The sequence below is a fragment of the Impatiens glandulifera genome, chromosome 4, assembly GCF_907164915.1.
Source record: "Impatiens glandulifera chromosome 4, dImpGla2.1, whole genome shotgun sequence".
Lineage (NCBI taxonomy): Eukaryota > Viridiplantae > Streptophyta > Magnoliopsida > Ericales > Balsaminaceae > Impatiens > Impatiens glandulifera.
This window is the reverse complement of record NC_061865.1, coordinates 3384772-3404962: the sequence shown is the minus strand read 5'-3', so window position 1 is coordinate 3404962 and position 20191 is coordinate 3384772. Positions and strand designations below refer to the sequence as shown.

Sequence of the window (20191 nt, the reverse complement as noted above, 5' to 3'; positions counted from 1 at the left end):
TAATCAAGATTGATAAAGTCCAATTCATTCTGGTTAATACACTTTCTCAAGCAATCTAATATATTTCTATATATATACATAGAAAGAGATCATGAAATAACTAACAATCATATTCATGTAAAAGGGGCTTAAAAAAAGAATGGGTCCATGGCTCCATTTGATAATATTAACAATAATAGTATTGGTAGTGTCTTCTTCTTCTTCAACTAATATAGGAGTGGTTATCAATGTCGATTCTCGTATTGGAAAGGAGACTAAAATCGCCATGAAAATCGCAACCACTCAACAATTCAATAATTCTATTTCTCTTCGTTTTATCATAGCTGATAACCCCCTTCAAGCTGCTCAGGCCGGTAATTAATTAACCATTTTTCTCATTATCTTAAACTTTATTATTATCATCATCATTTCATGCATTTTTTGGGTAATAAGTTCATGAAAAACTGCCATGGAAATTTAGGTTTTTCTATATATTTTTTAAGTTAATTAAGAGGTTCAAGGGATCTTTTTTTTTTCTTAAAAGAATATCTATAATAAAATTATTGATAGTTGAATATATGTACATTTATTATTTCAAAAATTAAATGCTTGTACTATTGGTTATTGAATATTGAAGTGTTAAGAGATATTGTTGTTTACTAAGTTAAGTTAAGCTTGAATATTAGTTAACTAAAGCAGTTATTCTATCTACTATAATAAAATTGAGTTTTATAATTTGACCAAAAAAATGTTTAAAATAACTAATGGCCAAATTGCTATTTGATTCATAATTTGATTAAATTGTTTGAAAAAATCAATAGTTTAATTGTTATTTTAAGTTAAAACGTCAATCTTAAATTATAAGATATAATTCAATATATCAAATTTTAATTTTAGTTTTAAGAACTTTTGTTAAGTTTGACAAAATGTCTGTCTACTTCCTCTAACGTATCATTTACATTTTTTTAGTTAATTTATATAAATGAAATAATATTTAAAAACGTTTTTGAAGAAATTCTTTATAGACGTTTTTGAACAATTTTTTTAAAATTAAATATTTCCTTTTAGATTTAGAAATTCTAATTTGTTAGGTTGAACTAAGTGATTAAAAATATGTTTAATATAAGAAAATATTTTAAAATTTTGAAAAATAAATATATTTTATATTTATTTTTCACACAACTTCATAACAGCATAACTTTAAGTGTACACGTTCAAAATTATTGAATACAGAATGTGATAAAAAAAAAATGTGTAATGAGTAGGAATAAATGAAAAAAATAAAAAAATTTATTTGCATCTTTAAAAAAATAAAAATATTAGGTTAAACTAATAAGAATGTGTTCAAAGTTCGAGTGTTATTTTATAAAATATCTAAAAAAATTATTTATTTTGAACAATAACTATAGAAAAACAATTAGTATTATGAAGGGTTTTCGTTTGTTATTATTTTTTAAATATTAGAAGACGAGTTAGTCGTAATGTTTGAATTTTGCAGCTAAAGCGATTATTCAAGACACGAAAGTGGATGTCATAATTGGAATGGAGACATGGGAAGAAACCGCCTTAGTTGCCGAAGTTGGAAACCAAGCTCGAATCCCCGTTATATCCTTTGCTTCTTCATCAATCGGTTCAATCTTATCGCCAATCCAATGGCCATTCCTCGTCCGAATGTCCACAAGCGCTTCATCAGAAGCGCAATGCATCGCTTCCATTATCCACTCCTTCCAATGGAGGAGAATTATCTTAATCTACGAACTCGACCGATACGGAAACGACGGAGGAGCCCTAGCCGCTTTATCCTATCACCTCCGACGCGTAAACTCCGATATAATTGATTATCTAATCCTCCCAACATTCTCGTCTTTGTCAAATCCAAGAGAGTTTATAAGACGTGAATTTGCAAAACTGTTGGTCAATCAAGCGCCCCCAAGAATCTTTGTCACGCTCCGGTTATCTCTACAAATGGCGGCTCAACTTTTCCACGAAGCTAAATTAGTGGGGCTAATGAATTTTGACTCGTCTTGGCTTTTGTCTAGCAGCGTCTCCGACTTACTAGAGTCTGCTGACGCGTCTCTTATTTCGAACATGGAAGGCGCTCTCGGAGTTAAAAACTATTACCCCGAGAATACTTTTGAATTAAAACGGTTTAGGCGGGAGTTTAATAAGGCTTTTCGATTAACTTACCCTGATGAAGACATTTCGGAGCCAGGGATCCATGCATTGAGAGCCTATGATAGCATTAATCTCGTCGGGAATGCAACGGTTAACCATAATGACACTAACGGTCAACTAATCGATAAAATCTTATCGAGCAATTTCACCGGTTTAAGTGGAACCATTCACTTTAACAAGGGAGAGCTTTCAGCTCGTCCCGTTTTCTCCATTGTCAACGTTGTTGGAAAGCGATACAAAGAGCTCGGTTTTTGGTCATCCAACTCCGGTTTCTCCGATAGACCATTTAACAACCTCGGAAGCAACAGTATGGACATATGGGCTGATTTAGTGAGTTGGCCACAAAACTTAACGATAGTAGCCGGTTTGATCAATTGCACAAAATCAACAGTTCCAAACCCGATCAAGATCGGGATTCCAACCAAAACAGTTTTCGATAAGTACGTGAAGGTTAACATGTCGAACAGAGAATCCCAACCAACCGGTTTCTGCATCGACGTTTTCCAAAATGCGCTTCAGATTCTCGAACAAAAACATGTCCCATTCCCGCCTCATGTTTTCTGCCCATACGAAGGAACATACGACGAACTAGTCGATCAAGTCGCGAACAACGTGTTCGATCTTGTGGTCGGGGATGTGACTATATTATCAGACAGATTACAGAAAGTGGATTTCAGCCTTCCGTTTGCTGAATCTTACTTGACGATTCTAGCTCCGGTTACTCCAAGAACATATGATCCATGGCTGTTCTTCAAAACATTCAGCAATAAACTCTGGATAACCACCTGCTTTATATTTTTCTATAATGTAATGATAGTTTGGATTTTAGAACATAGGGATAATCCAGAATTTGAAGGGCCTTGGTATAAACAGCTAGGGACTGCACTATGGTTCACATACTGTTCAATCTACTATGTTCATGGTAAGTCTCTGAAAAACAATTCAAATCACTCCTAAAATCCATCAAAATAAACAAAAACTGTTACGACTTTTGACTAGGATCGAAGACTCACAAGAGTTATACCAAGGTTGTCTTGGCGGTTTGGTTCTTCGTGGTGATGGCTTTAAACGCCACCTTCACGAGTATCCTATCGGCTGCACTCACAGTTGATCAGTTAAGGCCAGACATAACAGATGTGGAATGGTTGAAAGAACACAACTCAACAGTTGGATGTGATGAAGGGTCTTTCATGACAGACTACTTGGTGAATGTAATGAAGCTCAAAAATGAAAACATCAAGAACATAAGCTATGAACTTGATTACAGAAGTGCATTCGAAAACAGGAATATAACCGGGGCATTCTTGGAGCTCCCTTATGCTAAAGCTTTTCTATCGGAATACTGTGGTGGATACGCAACCACTGAACTTCCCGACAGATTTGGTGGATTTGGTTTTGTAAGTATTTCATAATTACCATCAAAATCAAAGTATATTTCCTCTGTTTTTGCTAATATGGGTCTGAAATGTTTTGGTTTGAACTTTGAAGGCGTTTCAGAAAGGATCTTGGATGACATCTCACTTTTCAGAAGCAATTCTAAACATGGCAGAGAAAGGGGAATTGAAGAAAATGGAAGACAAATGGTTTCCTCCTTCAAAAGAGTGTTCATCTATGTTAAATTCAAACAACAAAGCTGGTAGATTAAGCTGGATTTGTTTCCAAGGACTTTACCTAATCTCCATCGTTACTTCTTCAACTTGTTGCCTTATATTTGCAATTCGACGACTTCTTCTCCATTGTCGCGAGGCTTGTGGAGGCAATTTAGGGTTAGTGTTGCGTGGAAAAGCGAGAGATTATTGGAACAGAATCTGGTCTAATTTGACTAGTTTCTTACCTCACTCAGTAAGTAGAACATTTAGAGGGTTTCGGAAAGAGCATAAGAACTCTTTTACTACTACTACTACCGATCAAGTTTAAAAACAAAATATATGTACATAAGCGGAATCCGCCATTAGAGCAGAATTTGTACATGCGGTTTGTCAGTTATATGATGAAATATATGTATATATATTTGAAGTAATGGTGATTGCAGAGAAGAGAAGATGTGAAATGCTTAATTGAAAGAGAAGAAGAGATAGATATGAATAGATTTGGATTACCTAGACATTGCGTCGAACATCTTACGAACAGTACATAGATACTCCAAATTAAATTGCAGAGAATTGAATTCTTCATTTCCGAAAACAAGTTCTTGGAGACGATGACGAAGAACAGTTCTATTGCACTCCTCCGGTTAGACGCACAGGGAATGACCATCCTACCTCCTTAGATTTATGAGGGGTACTAAATCAAAATGTATGAGGGAAAATTTGATGAGACGCACATTTATTTTTTTATTTTTGACGAACGAAACATTCACAATCGCGAGACGCTACCAACATTCGCAAAACGCAACCAGCATTTACGAGACGATTTTTTATTTAAAAAAAAAAAATTCGTCTCGCGAATGCCGATTGCGTCTCGTAACGGAAACATTTTCGTCCAAAAAAAATAAAAGTGCCACCAACAATTTTTACTTTTTTTTTTTTAACGCGGACACTTTTTACCATTAAGGACATCTTTTCAGTGTTATCTCATCAAATTTCCCTATATGAGTTAGTATTAGTATATATAAATTATAATATTGGACTTTATTCACTAAAATAGAATTTAAACTTTTAAATGAAAAAGTAAAATAAGTTAAAAATTTTATTAAGATTGGGTTGTCATTATGTTCAAAGATATGATTATTCATTTTCCAAAAGAGTAATTGTAAAAATAGATAAAATAATTTGTAAATTTCTAGGAATCTAGTTAGTTAAGATAAATTAAATATTTTAAATATTAAGGAGATCATAATATTCGAGATCTTATTTCTTTTAATAAGTTCTTCTATAATGGTGTATTAAATTTATAACGGAGTTGAATTGTCTTTGAACATCGATAATCAAATATAAGTATAGTAATGATTAGTCTGTTTGGTTCACCAAAATGTCTAATTATTCAACGGGGTGTAGTGTTGGGATGAAATTTATTTTATATGGAAAAGTTTTGTGAACATTCTAGATTCATTGGTGAAATTTTAACGGATGATTTCTACATAAAAAAATATTGTATTATGATTAGTCGTATGTGTCACGAAAATGTTAAATCAACAACTCGCTTACTTTTGCATTGTCGAGGGTTGATAGTATTTGGAGTCTTTTGCAACGCCTAGGAAGCGCCCACGTAGCCCGCTGCAACCGAAGAAACGTGCAACTGCGTAACAGCGAATTAGCTAACACTTTGTTAGCTGAAATGCGACGGAACGGCTGAAACGCGACGGAACTGTTGGGAAAAAACGTATATTCAATTGCCTACTTAATTAAAAAACATAGGAGCAAATAAAACACAAGTAAAAGTGGAAATAAATAACACAATGCATACACGGAATTTTTACGTGGAAAACCTCCTTAAATCAAGGAGTAAAAACCACGGGACTTTACGTCCAGTTCAAACTTCACTAAAATCAGAGTCGGGAATACAAACAAGGTATAACAACCTTTTAATACCGCAGAAAGATAAAATGGCATAACCAAAAAGATACAACTTTTTGGTCCCAAACAAGTCAAATAAAAACTTAAATTATGAAGAACCTTTAAGCCCCAGAAAAACTCCGTTTGAATCTCCGGTCGTGAGTTTGATGAACCTGCATGGCTGTAGGCGAAAATCTGCTACAAGATTTTCTCTTTCTTCCTCTCTTTTAATTTTTGACTTCTGCTTCTTAATGACGGCTGCCGCTCGTTAAATACTAGAGAAATTAGGTTATAACACAACCCTTTAAATACTATAATACCCTTAACAAGGAAGCTTGACTGAGCAAAGAAGGTTCAGAACGAAGCTGCTTCAAACCGGCTTGCTTCCTCAGGCGTTGACTGTGGCGAAATGAATTAAAAGTGAACTTGAACCCTATTGGGCATTTTTTATAGTTGGGAGCCCAAACAAAACCCAACAAACTCTCCCCTCACAACTATGGGAAAGATGTTATCAACCCCGCGGTTGAACAACAAAACTTGAACTTGCTTAGTGGTAGTGCCTTAGTCATCATATCGGCGCCATTATCGTTTGTATGTACCTTTTCTAAAATCAACAATTTTTCATCTAACGCATCCCGTATCCAATGATACCTCACATCAATATGTTTAGATCTAGAATGAAATGTTGAATTTTTCGCTAGATAAATATCGCTTTGACTATCACAGAGAAGCACATACCTTTCTTGCACAATGTCAAGTTCGAATAATAACTTCTTAACCCAAATCAGCTCCTTACAAGCTTCCGTTGCTGCAATAAGCTCAGCCTCCGCGGTTGACAACGCAACACACTTTTGTAGTCTCGATTACCAAGAAATAGCCTGAAGTGGATTTTCTTGAATCAGCATCACCTGCCAACTATTAAATTCGGATTCTCATTTCCAAGGCAAAGTTTCATACTTGATGTGCCTCTAAGATATCTCAATATTCACTTCACCGCTTCCCAATGTTCTTTTCCCGGATTTGAAAGAAACATGCTGACAGTACCAACAACATAAAGCTAAATCTGGTCTCGTGCTAACCATAGCATACATAAGACTACCAATAGTTGAACTATAGGGAACATTATTCATATATTTCTTCTCATCATCATTTGAAGGACTATATTCGGAGCTCAATTTAAATTGAGCCGCTAAAGGTGTGCCGACATTTTTAGCTTTCTCCATATTGAATCTTTGTAACACTTTCTCAATATATTTTTCTTGAGACAACCATAACTTTTTCATCATTTTGTCACAACTGATTCTAATTCCAAGAATTTGTTTTGCTTCTCCAAGATCCTTCATTGCAAAGGATTTCCCTAGGTCTTGTTTCAACCTATCAATTCTCGTAGCACTTTGACCAACAATAAGTATCATCAACATAAAGTAACAGAATAACAAAATCATCAGGAGAGAATTTTTGCACAAACACTCAATGGTCGGAAGTAGTCTTTTTATATTCGTGTTGCTCCATAAATAACTCAAACTTCTTGTACCATTTTCGTGGAGCCTGCTTCAATCCATACAAACTTTTATTCAACTTGCAAACACAATTATCTTTACCCTTGACCTCAAAACCATCAGGTTGATCCATATAATTCTCTTCTTCTAAATCACCGTGAAGAAAGGTCGTCTTCACGTCCATCTGTTCAACTTCCAAATCATGACTAGCTGCTAAACTCAATATAGTTCTGATTGAAGTCATCTTAACAACAGGAGAGAAAATTTCGTCAAAGTCAATTCCCTTTCTTTGACTAAACCCTTTGACAACCAAACGAGCTTTGTATCGTGGAGCTGAAGTATGATCATCTTGCTTTAGTCTGTATACCCACATGTTCTTTAAAGCTTTCTTTCCTTTTGGTAATTCTACCAACTCAAAAGTATGATTATCATGTAGAGATTGCATCTCATCTTTCATAGCATCAACCCATTTATGCTTGGATTCACTATCCATAGCTTCTTCATATGACTCTAGATCTCCCCCATCGGTCACTAAAACATATTCATTAATAGAATATTTCGTAGAAGGTTGTCTATCTCTTGTTGATCTTCTAGATGGAATTGTAGATAATTTTTCTTGCTCGTTACTAATATTCTCCACTTGAACGTCATGTTCATCTTGAGAATCATCTTGTTGCAACTGATTTTCTGTTGAATTAGGTGATTCAAATAATTGAACTGGATCTGAATCTATCCAATCACCTTTTTCCTTCAACTCACTATTTTTAGCTTTATCAATATTTTCAATAGTCTCATCTTCATAAAAGATGACATCACGACTTCTAACAAGCTTCTTTGCAACTGGATCGTATAATCTGTAACCAAATTCATCTTGTCCATAACCCAAGAAAATGCATTCTTGACTCTTCACATCCAACTTTAATCTTTCATCCTTTGGAATATGAACAGAGCACCTGCATCCAAATACTCGTAAATGATCATACAAAATATTTTTACGAGTCCATACCTTATTTGGAACTTCACCGTCCAAAGCGACTGTAGGACTCAAATTAATAACATGTACTACTGTGAGTAATGTTTCACCCCCAAAACGTTTGAGATAACTTTGTTTCTGAAAGCAAACATCTAATCCTCTCAACAATTGTTTTGTTCATCCTTTTTGCAGGACCATTTAACTGAGGAGTCTTTGGAGGTGTTTTCTGATGTTTGATCACTTGTTGTCTGCAGTATGCATCAAATGTACCACAATATTCACCACCATTATCACTACGAATGCACTTGATCTTCTTCCCAGTCTCTCTTTCAACAAGAGCATGGAACTCTTTGAACTTGTCTAAAACCTCATCTTTAGACTTCAAAACATATACCCAAAATTTCCTGGAATGATCATCAATAAACGTTACAAAATAAAGAGCACCACTAATAGTTCGTACCTTTAAAGGACCACAAACGTTTGAATGCACCAGCTCTAAGACTTTTGACTTTCTTGAAGGAAGATTATGCTTGAACGATACTCTAGTTTGTTTTCCAGCAACACAATGAGAACATTTCTCCAAATCGGTCTTACTCAAACCAGAAATAACATTTTTCTTAACCAATAGATTCAATCCCTTTTCACTGATGTGACCAAGTCTTCTATGTCATAATTTAGAAGCATTTTTACTCTGTACAACATTCACACTATCCTTGCATATCGAAGTTTGCATCAAATATAAATTAGAATATTTCTCTCCTCAAGCTATAATCACGTTACCTTTAGAAAGTTTCTATTTTCCATAACTAAAACTACTCGTGAAACCATCATCATCAAGTTTTCCAATTGATATCAAATTCAGCCTAATACCTGGAGCATGTCGAACATCCTTAAGTAATAATTCTGACCCATTACCAGAATCCAAGCAAACGTCACCAATACCAATAATCTTACTTAAGTCGTCGTTATCAATCTTTAATACTCCAAAATCACTTGAAGTATAAGACGTAAAATAGTCTTTCCTTGGCGTAACATGCAAGGAAGCTCCGGTGTCAAACACCCAACTCGACTCATTACATACAAGGTTAATTGTATTCTCATCGTGGACAGTTACAAGATCATTTGAAGTCGCTATTGACACACGATCTTCACCAGCAACTTTATTTTGATTAGATCTGCTCATTTCGCGTTTCAACTTAAAGTAGTCTTTCTTAATGTGCCCCCTTTTACCGCAATGATAACATTCAGCTGACTTGTACTTGGATTTGGACTTACTTCGACTTTTATGTCTCGCATTGTCTTTTCCACCCCCGTTCACCTGTCTCCCCCTATTTTCAGTAACCAACACATTTGAATTTATCGAAGACCCTTGTGATTTTCTTCTTAATTCCTCATTAATGACGCCACCTTTGGCCATCTGTAGAGTTACTGCACTATTAGCAACAGAATTACAAAGAGAAACTTTAAACGTTTCCCACGAATCGGGTAGAGTAGTCAATAACCAAAGTCTTTGAACATCATCTTCAAACTTAATTCTCATGCCTGACATCTGATCAAGAACACCCTAAAACTCATTTAAATGATCAGTCATAGAAGCACTATCATTATATCTCAAATGAATTAATTTTTGAAGAAAGAATAATTTATTACTTCCAGACTTTGAAACATATAAATTTTCAAGTTTATTTCATAAAGATTGTGCATTTGTCTCATGTTGGATGTGGTTGTAAACATTCTCTTCAACAAACTGACGAATAAAACCACATACCCGTTCATGCTCAAAATTCCATTCCTCGTTAGATTTGGATGCAGGTTTCTCACTACCAAAAACGAGTATGTGTAAAGCCTTCACAAATAACAAATCCTTCATCTTTCCTTTTCAAATTTGATAATTTGAACCATTGAGCAAAATCATCCTACTTGTGTTTATCTTCATAATTCAATTAAGTCCTAAACAGCTAACCAAGCTCTGATACCACATGTTGGGAAAAAACGTATATTCTATTGCCTACTTGATTGAAAAACTTATGAGCAAATAAAGCACAAGTAAAAGTAGAAATAAAAATACAATTCACACACGAAATTTTGACATGGAAAATCTCCTCAAATCAAGGAGTAAAAATCACGGGACTTTACGTCCAATTCAAGCTTCACTAAAATCAGAGTCGGGAATACAAACAAGGTATAACAACCTTTTAATACCGCAGAAAGATAAAATGACATACCCAAAAAGATACAACTTTTTGGTCCCAAACAAGTCAAATAAAAACTTAAATTAGGAAGAAAATTTAAGCCCCAGAAAAACTCCGTTTGAATCTCTAATCGTGAGTTTGATGAACCTGCGCGGCTGTAGGCGAAAATTTGCTACAAGATTTTCTCTTTCTTCCTCTCTTTCAATTTTTGACTTCTGCTTCTTAATGACGGCTGCCGCTATTTAAATACTAGAGAAATTAGGTTATAACATAACCCTTTAAATACTATAATACCCTTAATGAATTAAAAGTGAACTTGAACCCTATTGGGCCTTTTTCATAGTTGGGAGCCCAAACAAAACCCAACTGGAACCACGATGGAACGTTAATGACCGCTTTGCGTCCCCGTTCTTGTCTAAAACAATGTCGTTTCGTCCCCCGATCATCTTCTTCTTCGCTGGAAGGATAAGGATAGTAGCCATCTTTGATTTTTCAAAGATGGAACTCCACCGTTAGTCCACCATTTCGACTTATTCAAAATGTTAAATGATCACCCTACATCGTGATCATTTCTCCTATATCTATAGGCATCGATCAAGATAATTCTGGCAAGTTGAACAAGGAACAACCAAAATGTTATTAATGGCTTTTGGCTGATTCAAGCCAACTTGATTCCTCAACCGACTTCGGGAGGCTATAAATAGCCTCCCCTAACAATTCTGAAGGGAAGAGATCCACTCTCAAACTTCAAATTAAGATTTATAGAAAATTCGCCATTAAAGCTTTAAGCTTTTGGATTATTTGAAATCTTTGCATAAGGCCTAAAAACTTGGATCTGAGCATCTTCAAAGTTTCTCTAAGGTCTAAGGAGTGTTTTTCAATCCTTGGTATGTTCAATCACCTTTAATTCATTCTTCCAGTTTGATATTGAAAATTTTATATTCCAGTTTTTATAAGCTTGTATGATGTCTGCTTGTTGAATTTTTTTGATCGGAAATCGATCATATGATCATTTATGAGTTTTTTATGAAAGTCAAGATTGATCAATCGATCTCAAACAAAAAAACCTAAATTTGAATTTTAAAAAATTGAAAAACAAGTTTTCTATTATTGGGTTAATCTTCAATAATATCAGCTAAAAAACTTCCCAACATGTTTCTAATGATGTTGGGCAATTATTTGGATCATGTTTGATCCATCCCAATCATGTTTGATCAAAATCGATTTTTTAAAATAAAGGTAAATATTGATTCTTGAATTGGTCCAAATGAATAATTAGTGTTCATATTTTGGTATCAATCAAGTATATAAAGTATATAAAGAAGTTATTAGAAAACTAATTTTACTTTAAAACCAAAAATCCAATTTTTGGTCATGAACTGTTTTGAACAAATTATCATCTAGGTCGAATGATACATTGGGATGATGATTTTAATATTCCTGAGAACTTTGTGAAGCTACCCAAGCTCTTGAATCAAAGGATCCAATCCTCCATCAAAATTACAAAACCTACAATTTTGATGTTCTTGAGGACTGAGAGGTCCGGTTGAGGCTTTTCAGTTAGGACCGAGAAGTCCGACCGATGTTTTCATCAAGGACCGAGAGGTTCGACCGATGTTCTTCATCTAGGACCGAGAGTTCAAACCGAAGATTCTTACATCCGATCGAGAAGTTAGACCTAGGACCGAGGAGTCTCGCACCTAACTAAGAACTCCCGAACCCAAGAACGATAACTCCCGAACACAAGACCGATGATTTCCACCAATACCTAGAGGTCCAACGAAGTCAGACCTATGACAGAGGAGTCTCGCAACCGACCGAGAACTCTCGAATCTAGGACTGATGACTTTCATCTAGGACCGATAATTCTGATAAAAAATCTAGCACCCGACCGAGAATTCTAGCCAATGACCGAGAGGTCTTAGCACCTCGACCGAGGGACTTTTGAACCTTGATCGAGGATCACAAACCCGGACTAAGGGGTCTCCGACCAGAACCGGTGGCATTCTAGCCTCAACCGATAAAAATGAACACAAGACCTAGGACACCGAGCTTAATGCCTGTTTGGTTCCTCATTTAAAATTCAAAATTATTTTTGTAATTTCGGAACCCCAATCCATTTTCTAAAATCTCTAAAAATTAAAAAATTATTTGACTTTTTGGGATATTTTCACACAAATTATTTTGATAAAGGCCTTTAAAAATTGATTGTCTTCAAGTATTTTTCTCTATAGTCAATGTTATCCGCAACAAGTACCGGCATTTAAATAATTGTTGTTACAATTTTTTAAATACGCATAAACCTACGCATGTCTAAGACTGGAAAAATAATTGGTTAAAATAAAATATTATACAACCAATTTTCAAAAGTCAAATTTATAAGTAGATATCATTTATAAAACGGGTACGAAGGATGAAGCGCAAAAGTCATTTCTTAGAGTATCACCAAATTACAAACTAAAAAAACTCTAGCTAAAAATAACTTTGTACACCTATGCTTTTTTTTATTGATTTTTAATATTCAATTGATGACTTTATTTTAAATAAATAATATTTTAAATTAATTAATTTAAATAACAGATTTTTAAAAATCAAATTTTAATTTGATTACTGCAAATCTTTAGATAATTTAAATTTTAACCCAGATTAATTATTTTAATTAATTTTAAAAGCGGTCAGAATCTTTTTCTTTTAAATAATGTTTTATTTTAAAAAATATATTTTTGACACATAAACCAATATTTAAATTCTCGAACTCGAGCTTGCCACGGAATCAAAGGATTTTCCGGGGTTACAGACATGTTAATTTCTTAAATTAAAAATATATATCATTTTAAAATGATAACTTACTAAATAAAAAAGATAAAACAAAATATCAGTTTAACATCTTTAAACACACGTTAATCGTGTTTAAATAATAAAATAATAAGATATTTTGTTTGAAAAAACATAAAAAAAAATATATAAATTTGGAATTACAATTTCGAACTTAAAAAAATTAGAATGAAGAATTATAAAATCACACTAGATTAAATTTTATGGAACTCTCGTTCTAATTCATAATTTTTAAAAGTTATAATTAAACTTCAATTTTAATTTTAATTTCATAGTTATCAAACACATAAATATATATAGTTTAATTAACTTTTCCATTTTTTTTTTATTGAATTTTAGTTTTTTTCTCCTTGATCATAATTAATTATATGATTTTTAGTGTTACTAAATTAATTTTCATTATTATCTAAAAAAACAAAAATTAATCATATCTTAATTATATAATTAAAAAAAAGGGAAATAATATATATATATATATATATATATATATATATATATATTACGTTAACAAATTATAAATTAATAATTTAATATATAAATTTAAAAAATATTAATATTTATTTTTATTTAATATATCAAATTATATTATTCAATATATTGAGATTATTAACTAATATAATTAATATATTCAAGGTATAATACTCTTAATTTATTTTTTTTAAATACTAATTTCAGATATTATGAAATCGAATATAAATACTTAACTTTAGATATTTATGTTTAGTTAGTTCATTTTTTTATCTTTGGATATTTAAGATATCAAGAAAACAAAACTCTTGGTATAATTCTCATAGAAATGTGTAATTGAAATCATAATAGTAGAATGTTATGTTAGTTTTATACATTAAAGAAAATTAAATAAATTTTAAGTATTCAAATCTTAACATTGCAATTGTCAAAAATAAATTCAAGTTTCAACATTCAAATCTTAACATTGTAATTGCATATTCTCGAACAAAATTAATAGGATTGAAGAGGTCCCAAGATTGTTCATATAGTTTCTTTTTAAAATTAATACAACTAGCATTGAGCCGTGCATTTGCATGAATAATAATATAAAATCGAAAAAAAAAATTACATTAAAATTTGATAACATTTTTCATTTACTCTCACAAATATATCCAAATTAACCACAGCTCTCGATCTGACAATCCGAACCCTTTGAAAATTAAGTAGCATTATATATATATATATATATTAGTTAGTTAAAAAGTTGAACTTATATTAATGTTAAAACGTCTCGCGTTCATCAAATTTGGTGTTGAATTTAAAATATAAAGTCTTATTAGCTTAGTTAGTTAAAGGGTTGTACTTATTTTGTTAGGTTGCAAGTTTGAAACATACCTCTAGTATTTTTAATTTATATTTAACCGTTTTAAGTTTATGGACGGGGCAACCCACAATCTGACCCAAGTATCCAAATTAACCATAACTTTCGACCCGACAATTCGAACACTTTGAAAATCATATATATATATATATATTATATATATATATATAGATAGATAGATAGATAGATAGATAGATAGATTAGTTAGTTAAAAACTTGAACTTATATTAATGTTAAAACGTTCTGCGTTCATCAAATTTGGTGTTAAATTTAAAATATAAAGTCTTTTTAGTCTAGTTGGTTAAAGGGTTGTACTTATTTTGTTAGGTTGCAAGTTCAAAACATACCTCTAGAATTTTTAAATTTATTTTTAATGTTTTAAGTTTATGAGCGGATCAACCCACAATCCGACCCAAGTAGCCAAATTAACCACAGCTCTCGACCCGGCAATCCGGATACTTCGAAAATTAAGCATCATTATATATATAATTATATATATATAGAGATTGCTTAAATTTATGTTCTTAAATTTGAGAAATTTATCTTCTTAAATAAAGTTTTTATTTTTTATTTTTTAATGTAGAATATTAGCATGACCCTCTAGTCATTATAATTTTTTTCAATTTAAGATGTTATAAGTGAGAATCGAATCTATGATTTTAGAACAATTAAGTAGTTGATTTGTTGATGATTTATAATGTACTAAATGTATTTTTCTTTTATTAATAGTTTGTATGTATATTCTAAAAAAATTTACACTCTAAATTATAATACTAAAATAATTACTTTTAATTTTTAATAAATAAGATCAAAATTAACCGACCAAAAACTTATTTAAAACAATTAATTATGATTAATTATTGTGCTAATTAATCAAATTAATTAAAATTTATGACAAAAATAAAAAAAAAATTGAGATAAATGTTGTACTCATATTAATTTAAAATAGTTTTAAAAAAATTAAATGACATAAATAAATAATTTTGATGAATAATTATATTCATTTTATCTAAAATGAATTATTTATTTAAATCCTAAAAATATAAAAAAATATAAAATAATTGCCATATTTATTTAATGTTTTATTTATTTAAAAGGATCACAATTAAAACCAAATGGGTGAAAGAAAAATCAATTTCCTATAAACCCTTAAGAATTTAATAAAAATATATATTTATAATCCTGTATGGCCGAAACTAAATAAATTAGTTGCAGCGCACACCAAAACCATCGAATGAGCGTTGTAATTTCATCCAATGTTAAGGAATTAGACGTGAACCCGTTGTAGCAAAAGGAGATTGGCGCCTAGGCTGTAGGGATCAACTAAGGAGGACGTTAGCTCCGTCCCTCCGAAAGCTAACGGAGCGCCAACGGACGAAGGATGCAACGTGAAAAGTCGATTGTGCACCTGTCATGTGACCCATTGGTCCTAAGTAATGTCTTGCGCGAAGCAACCCACCTAGAACAGAACACTGGAAAGTGCTCAAAACAACGTCGTTTTGAGCGCCACCTTCGTCTTCATCGCGACGCCGAGTAGAAAAGATTTGAAGATCCGTGTTAATCTTCGCTTTTTGGAACTCAGTCATTGGTTCACCAAAATGGTTAGTTCAAAGCTTCGAATGATTATCCTACGATGGTGATCATTCTCCCTACAAAAGTAGGTCTTGTCACTGCCTACTCCGACTAGTTGACTAAAGAACAACCAAAACGTTATTAATGATTTTTGGCTAATTCATCACACTTGTCTCCTCCAACCGACCATGGACAACTATAATTAGCCCCCGTGGATCATTCCGAAGCCAAGGAAACAACTCATACCCTTCAAATCGAAAAAATTCAAAAATCCACCAATAAGGTTAAAGTTTTCGGATTTTTCGAATTTTCTGATTGAGACCTTAAAACTTGGATTTTGCATCCGAAAAACTTCCATAAGGATCAAGGAGTGTTCTTCAATCTTTGGTAAGGTTCCAATCACCCTCTAAGTCATATTTATAATTAGAATTTGAAATTTTATATTTCAAATTTCATAAGTTTGTATGTTTTTTTATTTATGATGTTTTGTGGATGAAAATTCATCCCTGGATGGTTTATAAACTATCTGGATATGATAGAACCGACCAAACGATTTAAATAACAAAAACCCAAATTTGAATTCAAAATCAAAAAAACGGGTTTGCTTTTCTTGGGTTAATTTTATTGAATCACAACCCAGAAAGTTTCCAACATGATTGTAATGATGTTGGGCAACTGTTTGGATCATGTTTGATCTATCCCGATCATGTTTGATCAAAATCAAAATTTTCAAAATAATTTGAAAATTTTGAGTTCTTGATTTGGTAAAAACGAACTGCCAATGATCTTGTTTTGGTACCAATCAAGTATATGTAGTATAATGAAGCTATTAGATGACTCATTACAATTCAAAACAACTTTAAAATCAAAATCCGATTTTTTATCACATTATTTTGAACAAATTGATCATCATCTAGGTCGATTGATACATTGAGATGATGATTAACGTGTTCCTGAGAGCTTCGTGAAGTTACCCAAGCTCTTAGATCAAATAATTATAGTTTAAAAAAACGAATTTAAAAACCTCTACTTTGGTGTTTTGAGGACCGAGGCTTGTTAGCCTTAAACCGAGGATCCTCGGTCCGGCTCGAAAACTAGGACCGAGAAAATCGACCTATGACCAAGATGTACGACCGATGTTCTTGAGCTAGGAAGAGAAATCCGATTGAATATTTTCACATAGGACTGAGAGGTCCGACCTTGGGACTGAGAATTCTTAACCCTAGGACCGAGTGTTATAACCTTGGAACCGAGAATCCCAAAAGCTTTGGACCGAGAACTCTCAAACCTAGGACTGAGGGACTTAGCCAAAGGTAACCTAGGACCGAGAGGTTTATACAGCTCGACCGAAAAACTTAGCCCCATGTTAACCCATGACTGATAAGTTTTTACACCTAGACCAATAAGATTATCCAAGGACCAAGAGTCCTTAGCACCTCGACCCGGACTGAGAGTCTTTTGACCTCGACTAATAAAAACGAACCCCGGGTTTAGGACTCCGGTTCTAAGGCATGTTTGGTTCCACTTTCAAAATTCAAAATTATTTTTATAATTTTGAAACACAATTATTTTCTAAAATTCACGAAAAAATAGAAAATGCATTTTAAATATTTTGGGATATTTCCACAAAAATATTTCAACAAATGCATGTTTGGTGATTATTTCTAAACTCTAATGTCTTTAAAAATGACTGATATTCTTTAGGTATTTCCTCCATAATCATCATTCGCATCAGGTACTAACATTTAAGTATTGATGTTTCAATACTTTAAATAATGTTAAATCTAGAAGAATGACTAGGAGTAGAAGAATTAACGATTAAATCTTAAACGTTATACAACCGATTTTCAAAATGCAACTTTATAAGTATAGACCGTTTTAAAACTGGTACGGAGGATGTAGCGCGAAAACTATTTCCCGAGTATTACCAAACTATAAACTAAAAGAAATTTTTAGTCGATACGTTTGTATATATATGTGAACTTTAATTGTTTTCAAAAATCAATTAGCGACTCTGTTTTCAAAATAAATAATCTTTTAAATTAATTATGTTTAAATAATTTAAACTAAAGAATTTTCTAAAAATCAAACTGTGATTTGATCATCATCAATCTTTGAATAATTTAAAATTCAATCCCAAAATTAATTATTTTAATTAGTTTCAAAAAAAAGTTGTCAGTAATCAGCGATATCTTTTAAATAATATTTTATTTTAAAAGAAATTCATGACACGTAAACCGATGTTAAAATTCTCTAACCTCGAATTTTTTTCAAAAATAAACGAAAATAGTTTTTTTTCAGGATTTACAGTTACAAATAAGTAAGATGACTTGTCACAATTTTATTAATTATTTTATAATTAATGTAACAATTTTACCAACTAAATAATTATATATATATATATATATATATTTTGAATTAAGGATAAACAGTCTAACACCGGTGACTTTTTTTTTATATATATATTAAGTTGAACCAACGCATATTATCAAATTTGTTAATATATACAAAATTTAAAAATATTCAAGAACATTATTTTATATAAATTATGGTTTTAAGTAAATTAAAAAAAATGTACAAGCTCAGCTTTGAAACTGGTCAAACCAAACAAATATATTAAATCAAACATTTTAATGGAAAACTGCAAATTAAATTAAAATGGTAAGATCTAAATTGAAAAAACGGAAAAATGTTTACACCAAAGTGGTAGTGTCAAAGTGGTTATGTCTGACTTTTCCGTGCAAATTTGAATCGTCAATAAACCTTTCATCCCTTCATTATTTCACACTATTCAATCATCAAACAACATCTATTTTTTCAAATAAACTTAATCCAAAAAGGGATATGTAACTCTCGAATTAATTCCTTATAAAATAAAATTATCATCTATTTCATTTCTTACTATTTTGGTGAAACAAATATTTTCCCTAATTTTAAAAAAAATTCAACTAACATTATTTAAGTCCATTTACAAGTGTTTTTTTTAACAATTTTGTTTAATATTCATACATAATCTTGATATATTTTTTTCTATCCACCTACTTATATGGGTTCTCTATTTCGCCACATGGCTCTTCAAGATTGAGCTTGTTTTATCTTGTTTGATAGGATAAAAAATATGTTAATTGAGTTGTAATTGATTTAATTATTAAAATATTTTTTATTTAAAATTTAATTTGATTAATACAAAGTAAAGATAATTTAGTATTGTATAAATTAAGTGAATTGATTATAAATGATATCAATGTGTGATAAAGTAATAATTGATAATAACAGATAAATCATAAAAAAATAATTTAAAGAACATTGATCAAAAACAGTTCTTTTAAATTTCCTAATCTCTTAAAAGGTTACAATAATTAATTAGAGAATCTCTATTCTCATTAAATGATAATTTACTATAGAGCAAGCGTTTTGTCATAGAAATTGAATTATTTAATTATTCTTCTAAATTTTGAAAAAATTGTGTTTAAGACAATAATTTTTTATTTTGATCATTTGTTAGAAGAAAAATTGTAAACTATCAATTATGTTAACAAGACTCATTCAATTATATATATTTCTAAGTTCTCTAGAGTGTGACTCACTCCATAGATTTTCTATACTTAGTTTGAAGACTTGGCGTTATATTTTTTTTGTTTTTTTTTGTCTTGATTCAATTAACATTTAATTTAGGTCATTTATATACAAGGCGTGATAATTATAATATGTTTTGTAGTTTAACTGTTTTGTTTGGGTACGTGAGTTTTTCTCGATTTGATCGGGGACAGAATAAATGATATGTATGGGTTTTTCTCGATTTGATCGGGGACAGAACAAATGATATGTAGGTCCATATTTTCGACTTTGTCCTAACTTTGTTATAAACATTAATAAACACAAATAAATATATAATATCAATAATATATTTATTAATTTTTGTTTTAGAAGAGTTTTAAATATATATTTTATAACAAATCAAGATCATTATATTATAAAGAGTTTCATAGCCACTGTATCAAACATTTTCCTTTTATTTGATTGTCTTGATTAACCTAGAAAATGAAAATTATGTAAAATAATAACTATAATTATACTAGTCGGTAGCTGATGCAGCGTGCGTGGCTAGGATGAACATTTATCAAAATTCGTTGATTCTTACG

The 20191-nt window shown here is 31.6% G+C and overlaps 1 protein-coding gene across 1 annotated transcript; it reads left to right on the top strand.

Moving 5' to 3' along the window:
- The first annotated feature begins 139 nt into the window (after positions 1 to 139).
- On the top strand, positions 140 to 6530 carry LOC124933856 (glutamate receptor 2.7-like). The gene is made up of 6 exons (XM_047474296.1): positions 140 to 353; positions 1478 to 3076; positions 3154 to 3551; positions 3643 to 3996; positions 6102 to 6239; positions 6375 to 6530. The coding sequence occupies exons 1-6, from the start codon at positions 140 to 142 to the stop codon at positions 6528 to 6530; spliced, it is 2859 nt and encodes a 952-aa protein (XP_047330252.1).
- The last annotated feature ends 13661 nt before the right edge of the window (positions 6531 to 20191 follow it).